Here is a 23,098-nt window from a genome sequence, read left to right as displayed (position 1 = left end):
GCAAGATAAGTGAATATGCTACACTAATGGGTTGATAAACTACATTTTTACATTTTTTTCATCAAAGTAGACAGTTTATTTTCATAACATTACACAGTTTACTGGTTTTGTTCTAAGCTCCCAAACTATTAAAAAAGCCATAAAAACAATAATAAAACAAACAGACATAACATAAAACCATATACTAAGATTGGTAAATTAGTCGTCACTAACATAATAACAAAACACTTCTTGAATGGTACCTTTATTGTTCTATTAAGGCATTCATCAGCCATAAGACGAACATCAGAATTTTCATCATCACAACACAGCATAAATGTATCCATTGCTAAACCTAACACCTTGGGAAAATCTGGAGTTGATCTAAATAGAATAAAGCACAAATATCTTAATTACATGCGTTCTACCTTTTATTTATTTCTAGATGCTACAAAATTCTAAAACTACTACAGTCAAAAGTCGTTAATTCGGACACCCATAATCCGGAATGATCTATAATCCGGACCTCAAAGCTACAAACTTTCTGCGCGTGCGTCGTGTGCGCGTAAGACCTTTACGGCTGCGAATATGCATGTGTCCACGCGCATAAGACGTTTACGCATGCGCGTTAAATGTATAACAGACGGTATAAGCTAAGCTAAAATTATCTAATTCAGTTAAATGTTGCAGATTGCGCTGTTCCTTAATCTTCGAATTGGATCCGGCTTATTATTTTTTGCAGACTGTTAGAGCAATTTTATAAAAGTAAGCTTGAACTTTCAATTATGTCACATAGAATTTCCGATATATATTTACTAATATGTAAAGGATCTACAAAGCGAAAGTATGTTTCGAAGTCCATTAAACAAAAAGTGGAATTACTGCAAAAAATGGATAAAGGCATATCCTTTGATTCTCTTATCATTCCGAAATCTGTTTATCAATTTCACGCTGCGGGGGGGGGATGACGCGGTGCGCAATGAATTGGAAGTTGATCTTTCAGCACTATCCTTATCTTCAGGGCAGATGTTTTTATTTTATTTGGCTTATAATTCCTAACTAAATGTAGTATTTCATATCGATGTACTCCGTCTTTGGTATGATTTAAATCAAATTCCTCGTCATTATAATTCGCTTCCGATAGTGAAGAAAGTGACACAGAGGTTATTGAAAACGAAAAAATTTCGATTGACAAATTAGTCGGTATTCTCGACACAGCAATATAGGACTTGAACAGCGGAACTTTGTAACTGAACAAGAAATTATGTCTGTTTATAGAAATAAAGAGAAAGTATTATCGCTTAAAACGAAGCAAATTAAACAACTTACAGTGAAAGAAATGTTTAATAAAGTAAACAAATAAATATTAAGCTTTTTTTTTTTTTTTTTTTTTTTTTTTTTTTTGTAAATTTTGATACCCTTTAGATCATAATTGTTCTTTATTTCATAAATTACGGTTTAATATTTTTAATTTTATAATTTCTGCATGCCATCTTACCAGATTTAAACTGATGATCTATAATCCGGAAAAATCGATAATCCGGAATCACCGAAGTCCCGACGAGTCCGGAATAACGACTTTTGACTGTATATATTGAAAATAACACAAAGATAATTAAAAAAAAACTCGCACCATGATTTATAAGAAAAATTTATTCATCACAATCACACATTAAATTTATTTATCTTTTTATTTAGGAATATCTTCGTTTATAGAACTGGAGTCTAAAACACTAAAAAAATATAATTTTTGTATTAGATATGGACTTGAATGAACATATGAAAGAGAGAGACCAAAACTCTTGTTACAATATAAAGTCTTTAAGAATACCAAAAAACATAGAAAAATAATTATAACAAACACATTTCCTCCCCATGTTCCAAATGCTTTTATAAAATGCTTGTAGGATAATTATCTTCATAGTGTACAAAATTATTGCCTAGTAACTTTTCAAGTGACACTTATCAGAAAGCACACACTAGGTCCTTAGTCCTTCTGCCATTTTTGAAAGCACCGAGAGGGGGTACTTTTTTGGTATTAGTCTCTGCGTCATCATTTTCGATTGGCTAACTTGTCTGAAAACGTTGATATAAAACTATTTTGATAAAAGAAAACAATAGAAGTTGAGGTTGAAATATCTCATAAATGCAGAGATAGTATGACAAGAATCCATTACTGCAGTAAGAATTTCTTAAATGGCATATTCATGCCAGTGTTGTTGTGTAAAATACATCTAGCTCTGCTCATCTTTGGTTATTTTCATTTGACTTTGTCACCCAAACATATAACACTTTTAACAGAATGCAGCACTGACAATGGATTACGTAAAAACAATTTCACGCTGGACGTGCTCAAGTTATAGAGGAATAGAACAAACAAGACCTTGGCTTTCAATTTTCAGTTTTGTGAACTTTTTTATCCCAAGAGATCTTACTTAATGTTACCACTGCTATGTTACTACAAAAGTGAAATCCCCAGCTCTCCCAGTCAATGATTCAGCCACAAAGCTTTTAGAGGCCAGTCTGACAAAACAAAAACAAATTGAAAGAAATAAATAAATAAATAAACAGTTGAACACATAATAAAACGAGACATAAAGAAAAGAAAACCGATACACATCTTTCCCACATCTACTCCAGCCAAGTATCTCTGTGCATTGATAATATTTATTATTTCCCTGGAATAAAGCAGCATTTTACTATAGTCCTTAAGATCTCTTGGAAATTCGATTTTCATTTTATCTTTAATATTAGCAGTCAGGCCATAGGTTTCATCGAAGCGAACATTATCACCTCTTACTCTACATAGCCGACAAAGATTGTGTTCGTGCAAGGCAAATCTATTCAAATACATGGGAAAACGCCCATGTCCCATCAAAACCTAGGTCTATATCAATATAGCACTTTCTTCCTTTATAAATCTGTATTGTGCACATATAATTTTTCTTTTTCTCCAATGATTCCCAATTGTTTTTTCATTTTTCATATCTACTATTGCATAAAATTCCAATAGTCTTCTTCTAGAGCCCTGCAGTTTAATTTCTTTACAGATGCCAAGTGTGGCTTCTTTTGCCAGTGTATCAGCCCTCTCATTACCATGGAAACCTACATGTGCCTTAATCCAATGTATCTTAATATTATATTTTGTACACAGATTTCTATATTTCATTTTAATATTCACAACAAGTTTATTATCGTACCCAAGTCCAGAAAGTGATTGCAAGGCCGATAGTGCATCAGAAAATATATGGACACACTAACCAGCAGATAATTTATTTTCACTCCAGGTAAAAGCCTCTAGTATTGCATATAATTCAACCTGGCACAGATCTTAATGTGTGCCATTTCTGAAGATTTGGCTTTCAGCTCTAGATTGTGGATGTGGTGTATTTTGGTGTATTTAATTATGGCAAAGCACACGAGGGCTATCTGCCTAAGGGGAGGGATGCCTTTCGTGGAGGACTTTCTAAGGGAAACTGGCTCGTATACACGTTACACATGGGCAAAACCACGAAAACGCCCATGCAGCCAGCCCGTTCACGGGATTCGAACCTCAGACCGAACTACCGGCTAGATTGTGGATGAAACCCAAAATTCTTTGTTAAAATAGCCTTTGCTCAAAATGCGATATTAATTAAATAGTTGATAGATGCTTCAATACATCTGCACTACAACAAGAATTATGCTGTCCCAGAAAATATCACTCCGTACATTTGTTTATAGAGAGACTATTAATTCTATGACAGACAAATTCAAATGCTGTTTCAAACATGCGGTACAATTTTTTTCAAACTTTTTAACACAGGCTATGTATGCAGATAATTCACTACTGTTTACACAGTTTAACCACTTTATGAAGGTATTACACATAGTGTTAATGAATAATAATAAACTATAGCTTTAATAAATAGCTTTATATACAATTTTTTCACAAACTTTTTAACACAGGCAATGCATGCAGATAATTAACTACTGTTTATACAGTTTAGCCAGTTTAAGAAGGTATTAGACATAAAATTTTATCACAGTATCCATCATATATATAACAAAGACATTAAAGCTGAATATATAGCAAATTCACATAAAATATACTTTCAATCCATTCTTAACATACAATACACTTTTCAATAAAACATTAGTATTTTACACACTTTGTTCTTAGCAGAATCGGACATCGATAAAAACATAAAAATTAATACTCAGAAGAAAGAAAGATTGTGGAATATCTGAATATTTTATATGAAAAGTATTTGAAAATTAAAATGAAATAATTTTGTAATTACTATAACAACGTTACTTTTATATTTAAATTAATATCTTTGCATCAATATTTCGCTAATAAACCATGCAAAAATTATAAAGCTAGCATATTAATTTAAAAAGTTAAATTAAATTTTTTTAAATCAATCGCCCAAAAACCTTTCAAACTGACAATTACTTTAAAAGAACAATGCTTTACACATTTATGATTTCTTTATTAACTATGCTTTGGAAGCCATTTATTATGTGCTGTCATAATGTAATCTAAAGAACACTGACGGTTTTTTGCCATTTTTAAATGATATCTTTGATTAAATTCTTAAATACTGGTGAGCAGAAATTGCACAGACAGGAAGTTAGCAGATAAAGGTAATTAAAAAAATTATTAAAAAGATTATTACACTGCTGTGCTTAATTAAATAAAACACAAGATTCTCAAAACTAACTTCAGTTTGCTATTCCAGTAGCTAATCAGACACTTAAACACAAATTAAAAATTACTTATATGTAATTCAAATTTCAGAAGGATACTGAATGTGATATTACACTGATTAAATTTATTAATTTGAAGCTTATAACTGATTAATATATATTGATAAAAATAAAAATTATTAATTTGCAGCTTAAATTTTAATTATGCCTACTATGTGGCTGGCTGTACATCAAATTACAGTAATAAAGTGAAAACAGTATATTACATACATGACTACCACTAATAAATATGAAACAGCCAAGTTCTGCACATGAATACAGTAAAATACACAATCAACTGCTGAATCCCACAAGAGAGTTGCCACAATCAGCTGAACAGACATTCCATTATTTATATAGATAACACAGTGAGCAATGGTCAATGTTCACTGCTGCTACAGTAAAGCGAAGCTCGATTCTAGAACCACTGAGACCATGGCACAATGATTGAGATAAAAGGATAACTCAAGCATAGATATCCATGCATTACGCTGGAAATGAAGTAACTGCAGAGCCCTTTCAAAATGTTTCTTCTTTGATATGCACAGTATTTGTTAGGTAGTGAACTCATATAGCTTGTAAGCATGGTTGACATCTGGTCTGCTGAAGCATATTTCACTGTTAGGCTGTGAAGATTGGTTGTGTGAATATCTAATCAATGCTGCTTTAATGCATTTGGCTGCTTCTGAGAGAGGGGTAACAGCACAACAGCCAGTTACTTTCTCAAGTCACCACTAAGCCACGTGTACTGTGGTGAAAAAACTTTGTTTGGATAGCACCTATTATATTAGGGAAAACATGCTGATTTGCCTTGTGGATGCTGTCGATGAAGGCTGGGCTTGAATGAGCTCCTTGTGAGACCTTGTTATGTTTTTGAGTCTTTGTTTTGATTTTCAACTTGGCGACTGACTTAACATAGCTTCTAATATACTTTTAAATACTGCAAGTGAGAGTGATTTAGGCTGTACACTGGATATTGATCCTGAAAAAACTACCTACCTTTTGAGAGATTTATTGAATAAGGATGGATTTGATCATGTTGAGTTCATCAGTGTGTTGAACTCTCTTACCTGTCTGCAGGACCATAAATTCAAAACACTAATGAAAAATTTCTATGGAAAGACCTCTAAGAGAATAGGAATCTACATCTACAGTAATCGAGAGACAGATTTATGTAATCCAAGTTCTTATTAATAACTTACAAACAAGGTAAGTGAGGTTTTTTTTAGGGCAAATTAAGTCTATTGCTGATTCTTAAATTTGATGTTGCATTTAGTGTTAAAAATTATAATGCTACCTATAATATTGATAGCCCCAGTACTGTAAATATGAGTGCACTGTAAGATGGTGTATTGGTTATTGCTTCTGAAAATTCTGAGTGTTCAGTATGCTCACGCAAATTGAAGAAACATGGTTCAGAAAAGAGTTAAACCTAGGATGGCTTTGCTGTCCTACATAGGATTCCATGTCCCAATAAAATTATGAAGAATAACATTAATATAAATAATAAATTTTCTGTGCTAGATGGGGACTTTTGCAGATAATTCTGTTAATGATGTAAATTGTGATGTTTCTGCAAATGATAAAAATACAGAAATGTATGTTTGAAATACTCCTAATGACTAGGCAAAACAACAAATCATTACATCAATCATGGTCAATCCCACATTAAAGTTTAGTGAATTAGTAAAAAAACTCGCATATGATTTAACTGTCTTAATTTCTGAAGAATTCTTTAAAATATTTCCCATAAATATCGACTCTCGCTATGAAATTACACATTACTTGGAATCAAATGTGATGCAGCATTACGTTGTTGCTTACAGTAATGCTATAAAAACTAGTAAAAAAAAAATATAATCAGAGAAATGCTTTCAGACACTTCCATTGAGAAAAATCACTCAGGAGTTTATAGCAGGGATTCAATGTGATTAAAATGTGCCTATAGATAAAATCCCATACAACTATTTCAATGCCCCTTTTCCAGATATAGGTTGTAAATGAACCTTCAACAGATAATTCATGATGCTACAAATTTAATGTGCTTCCATGTATTGGTTGACAGCTGTAAACTCAATGGCAGTGTGGCTCAATGCCACACAAATGTGCTTAGCAGCCACAGAAGCTCAGAATGTGAAGCCAAACAGTTTTACAATTTGAAGTGTTGTAACTGTAATTTAGGCCACATGGCTAATTTTACAGGTTGACCTAAAATCTCTTAAATATTAATGAATCTTTGGAAAGGAGCAAGATGGCTCAGGTGATTGACCTAGACACAAAGTCAGAAACAAACCCTACAATTCTTGTGCCGAAGATACTTAAAAGCTCAGAAAAAACTACCAAGCCTGACAACATCCAGAAACCCGATGTTAAACATACTGAAACTTTGGCTAAAACTAAATCTGAAAGAGCAGCTAATACTACAAAAGGGCCTGAAAAACAAACTTCAAGAACTTTTAAACCTTAAAATGTAAATTCTGAGAACATTTCAGGGATTTTCACAGATTTCTTCAAAATTATAAAAGAAATAAATAGCATATTTACTGATTTTTCAATGTTTGATATCATTCGTATTATAGCTGGCAGAATATGGGAAGTCAAATCAATGTTCGAAGATATCTTTATCAGAAATATACATACTGATAATAATTAAACTTTCTATAATTTACACACATAATTTTAATTCTTGTACTTCCTTCTAACTTCAATTTTCCACTACTTTCAATGCAAAATTATGTGTGTAGGTGCACATCTGTCGGTAGGTTTTATCTTTATTAAGGTATTTTTCTATCTTAATTCTTTTTTGTAACTTATCGTTACGCAGCAATATGGCTTCAGGGATAATACTAACTGATTGTTCGAATGTCATGAAAAGAGAGTAATTTTGCTTGACAGGCATCCTGAAAAATAGATAAATGAAAAGATTGTGAATGAAGGTTGTTTCCCCTGTTTTTAGTATTTATAACGTAACAGAAAAATACTTCTTGTAGCTCTAAGAGCCAAATCATTTCAGAACAATGGGGATTCGGGGCAGAGGAAAGGCATTATGTAGAAAGAAAATACTCCTTTCTGAATGACTGTCACAAAAACCAAAAGGTTTAAAATTAGGTAAAGTTGATATATATATAGAAAACAAATTTGTTGTAGAAGGTTATAAAAGCAATAAATTTGAAAAAACTTCCTCTTTTAAGAACTGTGGTAATATTTCTGTAAATTCTTTAAAATATTCCCCCTCAACATTGATTTGCACATTGAAATTACATGTTACCTGGATTCATAACTGGCTTTATTGCTGATATGCCTTTGGAGTGATAGAGAAATAAAATGTAGACAGACAATTTACTTTGCCTATTATTTCTCAAGAGTCGTTTTGACTAATCCCTTGTGTCTCCTGTTGTGCAGAGGAGAACCAAAAAAAAATAAGTTAATGGCCCATTCTTGGGGTTAAAGTAGGGAAAAATGTGGAACATAGTTTTAACAACTGTGTGCTTGTACTTGGTTTGGAAAAAGAGGTATGACATATGTTTCAACCAACGCAAGATCATGTGATACATGGTTATGTTATCCAATCAGTTTTAATTAATAATTCAGAAATCCTTTTCCATTAATAATTAGTTCAAGAGTTAAACAGAAAAAAAATAGTAGAAAAGAGAAGAAAGGAGTGAAAAGAATGGGAGAGCAACATTAAGTGAGGTGTTAGCACCTTTTCGGCGGGGCATGGATAATCAGAGAGAACAAAGATTTATTATAAATTATTAATTTATAACAATTTCAATAATTATAATACATAATTTTATGTATACTAATTTTTAATAATATATGTAATAATAATAACAATTTTTAATAATTGTTAACGCTTATTTTTGGAAATCTTTTCTTATGACAATATAATCATGAGCTTTTACAGAAACCTCCGGTAAGTTTTTGACTCCCTGCACACTTGGTTCTGGCAACAAATATTATTAGCGTTTCCACTTTCACACTAGATACTGTATACATGATTTTGCCAGTGGTTTCCAATCCTTAAACACACAATATAGTGTCACTGGCACATGCACAATATACAGGATTTTTTTTTATTTACACTACCTGTAAACATCTATAGCCTGATATATCAGCTAGACTACCACTAAATTTATTGCAGAGACTAATGATGACACCAACAAAAAAGATTTCATGAAAAAGAGATAGTTCCAAAAGTCACCGACAGGGGAAAATGCTGTGCAGCTATTGTCTAACACTGATGAGAATCTGCATAAAACACAGGTAACATTTTAAAATACCAGTAATTCAATTTATAATGGTAAAGAAAAAACACCGAACAGTATTTTGAATGTAAGCTAGGTTCAACACACATCTCATTTTACCTTAGCATGTATTACTTGTGAAGTTGTTTTACCTTTACCTGCCATTCTATGTGAGTTTAGATATTGTACAAACCTACATAAAGGCCCTAAATCAATTATGCATTAAAAAGCATGATCAAGAAGTTTGAAGAAACAGGATCCTTACCAGTTTAGGGCGAAAAACGGAATCAGAACAGACAGTTACTAATGTTGCAACTGCAGTCATTGCAAGTTCTCCACTTCTACCCATACAAGACAAGCCGCGTGCAGGAGTTAAAACACAAAAATTAAAATGAATGGGTGGCAATTTACTCTGACATTTCTTGCTGGAATAGAAGTCCAAAAATCCGCAACGCTTGGGACCATAGGTTTTAGGATTCTGCGGATTTCAGGACAGAAAAGATAATATTCAGACTAAAAGTGCAAAATAAATCAGGTGTATTAGATACATTTAATTAAATTATTATATACAATAATTAATTATATGCATTAAATTATTATTACATATATAAATTGATTATATTATATTGTTCATTTACATTAGGCTCCTCTATTTTTAAATCAGCATGAATCTGCTTCCCCTTTTCTCTCAGGAGTAGTCTTGAAATAGGTACCCCACCACTCCACTGCTGCCAGAACCACTCGTACAAGACAGCATCAAGGTTTGCCGATTTCGCCTCATGTAGAGATTTCCAGTATTAGAATCACTGTTACTGTAAAATTTCAACAGCTTTTCTTTATTGTTCTGTACATCATATACAGTCCGTGTGGCAATTCCAGACAATTCTGCTATAAACCGAGCAGTAGCACCTGCCTCCATCTTTAGCAGAACTTCCACTTTTTTCATTACTATCAATGCAACGTGTTTGCGCTTTTCAATGTTGCAAGCAGTAAAATCACGAATGCGTTTCTTATCTGTCAATGTATTAAAAAGCGCTGAAATTAAAAATATTCTTAATTTATCCACAAAATATCTGGATAAAAAAAACAACATCACTAAAGAATCTCAGGAAATAACAAAACTCAGAAAGCACAGCAACGTAAAGCGTGAACTTGAAAGAAGAGTTGAGTTAATCATCTGCTTTTTTACCTCGATGCAGATTGGAGGGTAAAAAACTCTTATCGTGATGTCAATAATTTGGTATTTCTGTTATGACTCATTATTATTCGGTAATTATGATGTCATTATCCAGTAAGTATTTTTTCTTCGGTATTTCGTACTCCATGTTGCAGTTTCCGGAACCTATAAACTAAATGTATATATTTAGAGAGGCAACGCGGATTTCAGGTCGACGGATTTTCGGTATTTGACTGTACATGATGTTTGGTTGTGGAGAATTCTGTGGGGATATGAGGCCCATTTTCACCTAAATGGGACTTTTAACACGAACAGTTCTTGAATTTGGGCATCAGAACTACATGCAGTTCAGGAAATATTATTGCATTCACCAAAAGTCACTGTTTGGTGTGGTTTCACAGCAGATTTAATCATCGGATTTTTTTTTTTTTTTTTGAGAGCATTACCCTTGCTGTTACCATGCAAAACCAGCATAATATGCTAACTAGTTTTGTTATCCAAAATTCCAGCAGAGGCAGTTGCTGAATCAGGTAACTTTTATGGGGGATGGAGCACCACGGCACATTGGTTTATAGGTACGATGACTGTTGTGCCATTACTTTACAGATGAAAAGGGACATACATTGTTTCCCCCACACACACCTGCATGACCACCTCGCTCCCCAGATTTGACCTCATCTGACTGTAAGATTACTTGAGGTCACTCAATTCAAGACGCACTTTTTGTGCTCCTGAAAGCAAAAAATTGAATCGTATATCAAACACCATTTAAATATTAAAAGTTACATCTACAGAAAGCCCTTCATGAGAGGAATTGAACAATACCAGATTCCAAGGATAAAAAAATTGTCAAAAAAACACAGTCACTCACTGAAAGTCAACGTCTTAACATTATTTAACACTATTACAGACATTCAATGTAAAGGTATGTGATTTTTTATTCAAATTTTAGGAAAATAGTGTTGCAATTTTGTAATTGTTCAATACAGATTTGTTTTCATTTAGTATAAAGATTCACCTCTTTAGATTAAGATTAATAAAAGTAATAAGATATTTTTAAATTAATCTTGCACTAATATTTGAAATTTAATATTATATACTCATACACCATTGTTGATATATATACTTAGGCTTTAAATCTATGCATATGTACCTTTATTTCAAAATTTAATATTAAATTTTATATAAAACATAAAAGATCTTATAATAGGAATGTAGCACAACATTTTTTCTTTCTTTTGATATGAATTTCACTTGAAAATATTAAAAACAACCTCAGATATTTAATAAATTTTATAATATTGCCATCTTTATATTTAACATTCAATTTCATACAAAATCATTACTGATAATGTGCATTCTTTAATATGAAATTGCACATGCAAAAAACATTGTAAACAAACTAAATAACTAAAGTTATCTAAATATAATATTGTTTTAATAATGAATATAAATATTTAATAATAAATATTAAATACAGTAGCATAAACCACTAAACTTGCTATATACCTAAAATTAACACTATAAAAAATACTAAACTTGCTATATACCTAAAATTAACACTAGTAGGTTTAAAAATATGTATTACTATCTTAGCATAAATTCACTTTAGCAACAATGATCTATTTAATATTTTATATTTCAAAGAACAACAAATGAAAGAAATATTCTCAAACTTAAAAAAGTTCATTAAATTGACACAACAACAATACCAATAGACATTAAAATTTTAACTTCTTGCCTAATTTAAGTATTTAAATAAAACCAACAACATTGTGCTCTAAATAAAATTCTGTATCCATAGAGTGGCTATACTACACTGACTACCAATAAGTATTTGGACACCTATGCAAATGACGATATCTGTGGTCCTAAGGTACATCACGGACTCCGCCGGTATATATCGTGTAGGAAACAGCATCGGCTTTAGTCGCATGCAAGATGCCTCGCAGTTCGGGGCTCTCTGATTTTGAGAAAGGTATAATTATCGGGTATCACAAATGTGGCCGATCCTTAAGGGACATATCTAGCGACCTGAACTACCCAAAATCGACAGTGGCCTATGTGATTAAGAAGTGGAAGGTGAGCGGTGATTGTCGGAATGTGCCCCGAGTCGGCAGGTCAACGAAACTGGGAGATAGAAATCGACGAGTGCTGTCCAGAGAAATTCAGAAGAACCACACCCAACCGATGGCCCTCATCCGCGAGGAGTTTCAACAGGCATCCGGGAGTATTGTTTCAATGAATACAATTCGTAAGGAAGCACATCTGCTTGGTTTTCATGGTCGTGCTGCTGCCCATAAGCCTTTGATCACAAAGTCCAACCGCGCTGCTCGGTTTATGTGGTGCAAAGCACATCGAAATTGGACCATAGATCAGTAGAAACGGGTTCTTTGGAGTGACGAATCAAGGTTCACCCTTTACAGTTCGGATGGCAGGGTCTGGGTCTGGTGTCTACCTGGAGAACGTCTCCTGCCAGAATGCATTGTGCCAACAGTCACGTTCGGCGGAAATGGAATTACGGTCTGGGGGTGTTTCTCCTGGTATGGGCTGGGACCCTTGGTCCCCATTCATGGTAAGCTCAACTTCGATTCCTACTGCACTATTTTGGATGACAATGTGCTTCCTATGTTGTGGCAGTTTTACGGGTTGGACCCCTGTTACTTTCAGGACGACAATGCCAGTTGTCATGTTTCGAAGTTAACCAAGGCTTGGTATGGTGCCAATGGAGTTCATCGAATGGACTAGCCTGCCCAGAGTCCAGACCTGAACCATATCGAGAACCTCTGGGACGAGTTGCATCGCCGAATTCAGGGGTGCACTATTCGTGCAAAATCAGTGAAGGAACTTCTATGTCTTCTCCAAGCCGAGTGGAAGAAAATACCACTAGCTGTCATACAAAGATTTGTGGAAAGTATGCCCCGGAGGGCCACGCTGTAATTACCTCTCGTGGAGGCTCTACCAACTATTGATTTTGAATAAAGTTAGTTTTTCTTTTCTATCACAGGTGTCCAAATACTTATTGGTAGTCAGTGTATAAACCTATATTAATTTCGAAAGGAAATAATAATGAATGTATAATATTAATCCAAACTCAATTTTATATCCGAGAATCGAAATCTAGCACCTTGACATATTTCAAATCACATTCCATGAAAGCAATGATATTCCTATTGAAATGGAAGATCTAGACAAGAATGTATACAAAATTGAGGAAGTTTATGACTACTGCTTAGAACTTCTTCAAACAATGAAAAGTGGAAAGAGATTCTGCCACAGGGCTTATTTCTTGAAATAAAAACTTTAGTATACTTTCTCAACAAAACAGCCAAAGTATCTCAAATACTACAGAAATTATCACTTTACCAGAACACCATCTACCTACTTCACCACTTCACCGCGTGTTTATGCATTCTCACAACATTCAAAACCAAAGTAATTCAAAAACACTGCTTTCTCTCCTAAAACAAGCCAAATTATACAGGAAAATAGACCAACTTTACAGCCAAGATTGATTATATGGACAAAACCTTCATGATTCTCAATGTCACAATATTTCCTTAACCTCACAACTACAATAAAATAGCTTCATCACCAACCAGACGCACCAATGAGCATATTTCAGCAAACAAATCCTAAGCAGATGCACAAAAATCAATCAGTTTTCAAGGGAATAAACCCCTTCCTGCAGTACTCATCCTCCCAAAAGATATGACGATTCACCAGCTCCAAGAAAACGTATAAAAGTGTAATCCTATTTCAAATCTAGTTGTAAATATTAACAAAATTACAAACATGAAAAAAGGTTGATCAGCAGTTTCATGCTCAAATGAAGATCTTTAGAAAATTAAATCAATTCCAGAAAATAATGATAAATTAAGTACCTCAAAAATTCCAACTAAAATAACCCCTAAATGCACTATTCATGATTCTGCATTGAATACTACTGTGCATGAAGAAAATTTTCCATTCAACAGTTCAGGTATCAAACCACTATTCAAACTAAATAATAAGCAAAATAATGTTACTAAATGAACATGAGAATTTTCCAAATGAAAAATTTGAAATTCTTAAAAACCAAGGTAATTTTCACAACAGTTGGAGAAGCCATAAAATCAACAAATAGCTAGGACTCAAACTTTGTTTTATGTGCCAAGACCTTGATCATTTTACAAGGTATTTCTCCCACCTTCATGGTGTGGTGGTCTGCACGCTGGGCACATATTCCAGAGATCCACAGTTCAATTCCCAGCGAAGATACTGCCCATTTTTCATCTTGCCTGCATCCAAAAATACCTAATGTCTCTATATTGGTGCCTAAACTAAAACGGTGGTGGATGATGATGCTCCACACCCAGGATTTGGCAACTGGGTCCCCTAAAAACCTCAGTCACCCTTTAAAAGGGGAAGTATATAAGGTATTTCTCATGCCTTCATGGTGTGGTGGTCTGCACGCTAGGCGCGTATTCCAGAGGTCCACGGTTTGATTCCCGGCAAAGGCGTTGCTCATTTTTCATCTTGCCTGCTTCCAAAAATGCCTAATGTCTCTACAGTTTCTCAGGAAACTGCAAATTCCATAATTATGTGACTTCTGCAGAAAAGACCATAATATAAATGTCTGCAATGCAAAAACTCTTTTGTGTATCAATTACAAATTACATAATTCCAATTTAGAAACATATCATCCAGCCTATACACCTATCTGCTCCACGTACCAAAGAGAAATGCAAAAAGGCCAGGACAGAATATGATGAAACTGATTAACTACAGTCCAGTTTTTACTGCTACTTCTCCAGACTGCAAACTTCCATAATTAGTAGTATTCAAAGCCTTTATTCAGTTTTAAAATATTCATGATTTACAGTCTCTTCTAAGAAATTACCTCTAGAAAGATTTTTTTTCCCAAAGACTCTATAGAACTACCAAAATTATGTTTTCCTGGATGATCCTAGAATACAATGTTTAACAAATACTCTCTATGACTGTTACCATCTGGTGATAGTACTAGTAAAGAATCTTCAAAACAATGCTAAAAACTTCAAAATGACTTTCCTACTGAATATAAATTCACAGATACAGAGAATAAACTCACAGATATAAATATTCATATGAAAATATTCAAGATTCTGAAAATATACAAAGTTTAAGAATGCCAAAATCTAAAAGGGTGGTGGATCTAAGATACATTTAATTCATTATCTAATTTATCAAAACCAACAATGAACTCTATAAGATCCATCACTTTGTAATTCAAGGAATTTACTCTGAACTGACCACACTTGGCTTCGAAATGTGACCTGCTCCTCAAAAATAACTATTGTACTCAAATATGAACCCACATTTTTAGCAAGCAGTGAAACTAATGTTAGTGTAAAGTGATTCTTGAAATAATCACAATTTTACTTATTATGAATAATGATCATCACAAGAACCATAAGGGCTCATGTCAAAGGACATTAAGGACTGTCTGAACTTTATTTAAACATTAATTATTATTATTTTACTATTTATTACTATTTGTCTTTATTATTTCACAATTTAAGCATGCTGTTGTACTCATTTTTAAAATTATATGAATCTCAAGGATGAACTATCAAATTTTATATGCACCACATGTAAAAAATCCTTGCAAATGACATTAATTGCAAATGGCACCAATTGCAACTTTAATGCAGAATTAATAAATGCCCTGCCAGCTGGTTGAGTGGCCTGGTTTTCACAACAGGGGGCAGTCCTGGCAGTGAGGGCTGAAACCGAATAACTTTTTAGTGGTGTGAAGCAGACTTTCTGAACCCTGTGGGGTGTTGTTCTAGATCATAGTGGGACTATACTTACATCACTTATAGTAAACATTGGGTGTCGCAATGCATTTTTACCTTGTCCAAGGTAGGGTTTTGACCTTGCCACCCTTAAAGGAAAACATATCATGGATTGTGCAGAGTATTCCAGGTGACATGTTAAGTTCAACCATCCAGAACATTGAGTATAAGATAGAATGTACAAGCCACGAGATGAGTGGTTACATTATGTCTTCACCAAGAAAGTGCTTTTATCAATAAAGTGCTTCTGGTGCACCAAAATATCATTTCTGTAATCTTTCGTGGCAGTTCATTTCCTGCATTAAAACGGTGTTACGCTAAAATTTCTTTGTTATTCATTTGTCTTATTCTCAACTGTGTAGACTACAACAGTGCCATATTTCTCCTATCGACAACTTTTGGAACTAATTTTTTCCCATATCGTCATTACTCCCCTTACCAAATTTGGTGCCAGATTTTAAAAAAATATACACCCTTTAACACTACAGCAGAACACATAAAAGTCCAAATTAAAAATCAAAATAATTCGAAAATTATATTCCAATGATAATGCATATGCAGTAGTACTTTATGCAGTTAAGGCACATGGGAAATAGTTTAGTCCTGCCACTCTATCCTTAAGTAAACATTTTCAACACTTGCTTCATGATCACCATACTTCTCAAACACTAGGATATGTCTGTGTTAAATTCCACTAAAGTACATCTATAATTTTGAAGTGAAAACGAAATAAGAAAGGCAGATAGTGAATGAAATATTTTGTAATTAAACCTTGTCTAATAAATCTATATAGAATGATCCATGATTTCATATATATCAAATTTGACAACTGCATTGCTACGATTATCAAAAATTAATGCTATGAATAAATATACACTGGTGTGCAAAACTTAAGCAACAGGTGTTCTTTTGGCCATAACTCCACAAATAATCATCTGAGAGACATTAAATTCAGAAATGAGAGACAGCATTTTGTATTTAAACGATGACAAAAGAATAGTAGCGCAAAAATGAATACAATGCATACAGTATGGAATCAAACAAAAAAAAAGGCTTTATTGAACTATTAGTATCGTTACACATGATTGCACAAGAGGAAGAACACCAAGCAGATGTTCCTTAGTATGGGATATGCCCTCCTGTTACTGCAATGGTTGCTTTGCTCCGTCGCTTCATACCCAGCACCATACCGTCCAACAAATCATGAGGTAAGAGTGTCCATTCCTCAATCAGCGTCTGACAGATGCTTCTGAACAGACTCTGTTCAGTTGTTGGGTGTTCCCCAGAGGATGTAATCGTGCTGCAAGATGTTTCCCTAAAGCATCCCTAAAGTTAGTTAAGTGCGTAACATCTAGTTATCGTAACATTTTCTTCTGTATTCTATTATCTCCACTCTGTGTCACGTGAGAAAGATGAAAACGTGCGCCGTATGGCTAAAGTGCGCAGGGTTGAATTTCATCAAATCATCACAGAGACAGAACCCCTATATAAGATGAGGTTCGGTATTTAATTATATTATTTAACTATTCATTAAACTTTCATTATTTCTTTACATTTTAATGAGTTTTGATTTATTTTAGGAATACATATTATTTTTATTTTTTTAGTTAGTTAATTTATTTTTTCCCCTTTTCTGACGACTTTCCACAGGTCATTCATTCTACACTGGTGTACAAAACTTAAGCAACAGGTGTTCTTTTTGCCATAACTCCACGAGAAATCCGAGAGACATGAAATTCAGAAACGTGAGACAGCAGTTTGTAGTTAAACGATGACGAAACCATGGGTGCACGAAAATTAATACAATGCAAAGAGTATGGAATCAAACAAAAAAAGGCTTTATTGAACTCATAGTATCGTTACACATGACTGTCTGTACAAGAGGAAGAACAACAAGCAGATATTCCTTAGCCTGGAATATGCCTTCCCATTACCGCAATGGTTGCTTCGCATCGTCTCTCCATACTCAGCACCAGACTGTCCAACAGATCTTGAGGTAAGAATGTCCATTCCTCAATCACCATCTGTTTCAGTTGTTCGGTGCTCCCGGAGAATGTAATCTTGCCGCAAGCCATCTCCCCAAAGCATCCCACACATGTTCTATTGGATTTAAATCAGGGGAGTACGCTGGCCAATCCTTTTGAGTGATAACTTCACTTTTCGGTAGCTTCTGAACAGCAGGAGTCCGGTGTAACCATGCATTGTCATCCATAAAACCGGTCTGCTCCAATGGCACCACAGAACACCTCCTGACAATAGCGATCTCCGGCTACAGAAACTCTAGGGAGCTCTGTGTGCCTCTTCAGCATAATGCCTCCCCAGACGAAATCTTCAGGACCACCGTAACCATGATGATACTGGAATGAAACTTTCCTGGCATCATGGAATGAAACCATTACTGGGATGAAACAAACCTCTCTCCAAATCAGCTGGCGTTGAGAATCGCTTGTGGCACTCATCCATAAAGAGGACACGACTCCATTGATGAGATGCGCAGTATTCATGCTCATTGCACCATTCTAAACGGTGTCGTCGATGGCTAACTTTCAAAGGGATGCAGCATAAAGGATGGCGGGCGAATAGGCTACCTTTGTGAAGGCGTCTGGACACGATAAACCGCGACACCTGTTGCGCCGTTGCTGTATACAGTTGTTGAGCTATGGCGCTTGCTGACTGGTTTCGGGCTTTTTTTACCTGCAAGACGATATATCTGTCATCCACTGCAGTTGTTTTCCTGGGACGGCCACCACCAACCTTTCTAACAGCTGTACTTATGGTTTGGAAGGTTTTCCAAGCCCACGAAACGACACTTTTGTTCATCCCGAACTCTTCAGCTACACTGGTCACACTACGCCCAGCTCCAGCTTTTCCATCACTCTTCCAGGTGTGAAGTCATCCAGGTGATTTCTTCTAGCCATATTTCACGAAAGAACTCATATGTACTTGCATCGAATGTCTTTAATTGCATCTACGTCCTTCCTTTTATTGTAGACTTGAGTTGAGCCCGCCGACCGCACATGTTTCGCATATGCTCACGTCGCCTGTGACGTTTTCTTGCCGCAAATCATCTTCCTAAAGCATCCCACACATGTTCTATGGGATTTAAATCAGGGGAGTACAGTAGCCAATCCATTCCAGTGATATCTTCACTTTCCAGTAGCTTCTGAAAAACAGGAGTCTGGTGTGGCCATGTATTATCAACCATAAAAACGAAATCAGCTCCAATGGCACCTCGGAACAGACACACATGGGGAACGATTACCTTCTGACAATAGTGATCTCCGGTTACAGAACCTCTGTCAAAAACTTGGAGCTCTGTCTGCCCGTGCAGCAAAATGCTTCTCCAGACGAGAACTCCAGGACCACCATAACGGTCTCTTTCCGTGATGTTACTAGGATAAAACCGTGTCCCAACCTCTCTCCAAATCAACTGGTGTTGAGAATCTCTTGTAGCACTAAAACGACTCTCATCAGCAAAGAGGACAAAACTCCATTGAAAAGATGGCCAAGTTTGGGCTCCTTGCATCACTCTAAACGGTGGCGCCGATGGCCAACTTTCAAACAGATGCAGTGTTCAAAACGACGGACCTTCTGCAAAAGGCTACCTTCTGCATCTGGATAAGGAGACGTCTGGACACAGTTAACCGTGACACTTGTCACCCCATTGCTGTACACACTTGTTGAGCTATGGCGCTTGCTGACTGGTTTCGGGCTCTTTTTGCCTTCAGGACGATATATCGGTCATCCACAGCAGTTGCTTTCCTGCAGTGGCAACCACCAACCTTCCTAAAACTGTACCTATTGTTTGTAAGCCTTTCCAAGTGCGCAAAATGACACTTTTGTTGATTCTGAACTCTTGAGCTACACTGGTGACACTATGCTCCTCCTCCAGCTTTCCGATCATTCTTCAACGTGTCATCCAGGTGATTTCTTCTAGCCATATTTCATGAAAGAACTCATCTGTACTTGCATCGAATGTCTTTAATTGCGTCTCCGTCCTTCCTTTTATTGTAGTCTTGAGTTGAGTGCTCCGACTGCACGTATTTTGTGTACATTCATGCCGCCTGTGATGTTTTGTTCCTGACATTTGCATACGCATGACCTTTCTACTGAATTGCGTATTCATTGTACTGATTGAAAGAACCCCTTTTCTGCAATTTTATGGCTATCTGATTAAAATTTACATTGTTGCTTAAGTTTTGCACAGCAGTGTAATTTAACATACTTCTCAATGCAGTCAAACACATGAGCTACTTAATTAAGAAATGACTCGGAAATTTCCTGCATGACTGGAGCAAAAGTGTAAGGGCACTTCATAAGATTATCACCAATGGAGAACACAGCACCTGGAAATCATTCTACAATTATAATCTGGCCAGGAAAAGCCAACACATTGTCAAAAATACCACCAGTTGCTCTGATTCCGTTCTTCAAACCTAGGAATTGTTTGGGCTCCTTATACAAAGATGGATTTTTATTTTTTTCTTCTTAACGTTTACTCTCTTTTATTTTATTTTTATTTTGGGCTACAAGAGGGTGGGAATAGCTTTTCTCTTTAATGTCAATGTAGTTCCTAATCCTCATACCTGAATTCTAGTAGAATGGCACATGCGAGGAGTTCTCCCACATGGAGTCAAACCTTCATCTGATGCTATTATGGAGGTCCGATTAAATAGAGTTTGAGATACATAAATAAATTTCAGACAAAATCTACAATATATAAAATTAATAATACCCAATATGCATAATTAATAATGCAAGCATAACAAAGAAGAGTTTTTTAACAGTGCAGAATATTTACAAACGTAATACAAAAACAAACATAATGCAAGAAAAATACAAATTAAACAATGAAATGTATTTATATAACACCCTTTAAAGATGCTTATTTAGAACGTTCAAATGGGAGTTCACATCGTAAGGGAACTTGCAATCTTATCTGTATATTAGAATAATGCTATTTTGGCTCTCAGCTTCATATGAAACTGGTGATCCAACTTAATATAACAGGCATATAATTGCATGATATTAAGCTCTGCCTGCATTTGATTCTTCCTGATATACCAGGAACTATTTGAAATCTGTCTTAAGAGACATTTTTGAACAGTTTGAAGAGCCTTCCTATTTGTCTGGCAAGAATACGCCCATACAAGATAGGCATAAGTCAGTGCAGGATGCAATATAGTTTTGTAAGTAAGCAAATGTAGTTTAACGAGACAATACTGTTTCGAGCGATTAGAAGGAAGAGCTGAACTTTGCAGGCCCGAAACCTTTGCATGACAACGTATATGTGAGAGGTCCATAAAAGACTGTATTCGAGGATAACCCCGACATATGTGACTTGCTTTGCCCAGCACAGGATTATGTCCTCAGTAAAGCATTAAAGTAAGTAGCGTCCTCTAGGTTAGAGAGTTACAGACTGGTTTGGGGAGGGACAGGTTGAAAGTTCAGTGGAGTGGGCTGTAAAATCAGCAGTTCTTTTCTAATTAATATAGATTTTATGACTAATGTATGAAATCTTATTGTGTTGTGAACAAACTAAGTTATTTGGATGTTATTCATTTCATACAAGAAACGAATCGGCCACAAACAGATTGCACATTGGCATAGTAGGGGGCCAGGATGCAAACTGAAATTAATTAGATGGTGCTAATCAACTGAGAAAAGGTAAATGATTTATGTTTACCTGTTATTTTTAAAAAGTTATCAGAAGTTATGAGAATTGTACAGCGAGACAAATTATAAGTTACGGTAATGTTTTGAACTAAATAGTGCTACAGTTTGAAGGCATAATAAAGTTACAAATGTTAGCAGTTAAAGGTCTCAAAAAACAAGATACGTTGCTACTGGCTAAAGGACTCAGTCAGGATGCCGACAAAAGCCTTACATGCACTGAACTGAGAGATAAAAATTACGAACAGTGACGATTACAAAACTCATCCTGAACATGTTAAATTAATGCTTATATTCATAATTGATAACAGAAAATCTACTGAAGAATTAGAAGCTGAAAAGTTGAAGTTAGAAAAATTTAAATTAGAGAAAGAACATCAATTTGAAATCACAAAACTTACAGCTTCATCTAATTCCAATCATTCTGAAACCATTTCATTAAAAAATTTAACTAAAAGCATTAAAACTTTAATGATATCCATTCTGAATCATCCAGAAGCAGAAACACTTTATTTTTCTTCACACAATGTTCAAGTCTTTAAAATGTTCCAGAAGAATACAAAGCCAAAATTTTAATAAATTTGTTACATAAAAACACAACACACTCTTTGATTAATATTAATGAAGTGATGTCAAAAATTATGAAGTAACTAGCGGCCCGCTCCGGCTTCGCATGGATATAAAATATATAGCCTATATCACTCACTGAAAAAATGATTAAAATCGATCCAGTAGTTTTGATTTATTCATTACTGCCCGTGGCCCGCACGCATTAAATTTGGAGTAAAACAATTCCCCTTTCCCTATACCATGAAGATTTCCTGCTATTTTTGGAATATCTAAATTCATACACTACATTTTTACTTATTTACTTTTTACCTATTTATTTTATTTTTACAACAATTAATATATTACAGAATGTCTTTATATACAATGTTCACAGCTTTCTTGTCATTAGACAATACAAACATGTTTTCTCTAGAGGTTACTCTGGAAAGAGCGACATACAGTTGGCCACGTGAGAAACAGTCAACGCTCAGATCTAAGCCTGCAACGTTGAAGGTTTGACCCTGCGATTTATTAATGGTCATTGCAAAAGATGTCTTTACCAGAAACTGTAAACGTTTAAATTGGAAGGGTAAATCCGATGGTATCAGAGGGATTCGGGGAATCAATACATCTTCTCCGGTACCACATCCTGTGAGAATTGTGCACTCTATTATGAAAGTTTTCAGTGATTTTACCAGCAAACGCGTGCCATTGCAAAGTTTAGGTGGATTCAGGTTTCTTAATAAAATAACAGGACAACCTACTTTCAACACCATTTTGTGAGGAGGGAGTCCAGACGGGTTCAAAGAGTTTAGAAATTCTGTAGGAAAATGAACAGCTTCTTCCAAATTGAGAACAGTATCGACCGAGTAGTATATTTTCGTCGGCGCATCAATCTTTGAAAGAATCAAGTTATTTACCTT

The 23,098-nt window shown here is 34.9% G+C and overlaps 1 protein-coding gene across 3 annotated transcripts in view; it reads right to left on the bottom strand.

The window, feature by feature from the left end:
• Positions 1-23,098, bottom strand: part of htt (huntingtin) — a 595,026-nt gene that overhangs the window by 557,576 nt on the left and 14,352 nt on the right. For all 3 annotated transcript variants that reach the window (XM_085807902.1, XM_085807903.1, XM_085807904.1), the window contains exon 3: positions 243-363. In XM_085807902.1, coding sequence (XP_085664028.1) covers positions 243-363 — 121 coding nt within the window. The remainder of the gene's footprint in view (positions 1-242; positions 364-23,098) is intronic.

Source organism: Stegodyphus dumicola, chromosome X1 (genome assembly GCF_044657685.1).
Source record: "Stegodyphus dumicola isolate Sdum_Otavi_A_Nest chromosome X1, ASM4465768v1".
In the NCBI taxonomy this organism is placed as follows: Eukaryota; Metazoa; Arthropoda; class Arachnida; order Araneae; family Eresidae; genus Stegodyphus; species Stegodyphus dumicola.
The sequence above is the reverse complement of the archived record's forward strand: the minus strand, read 5'-3'. Positions and strand labels throughout refer to the sequence as shown.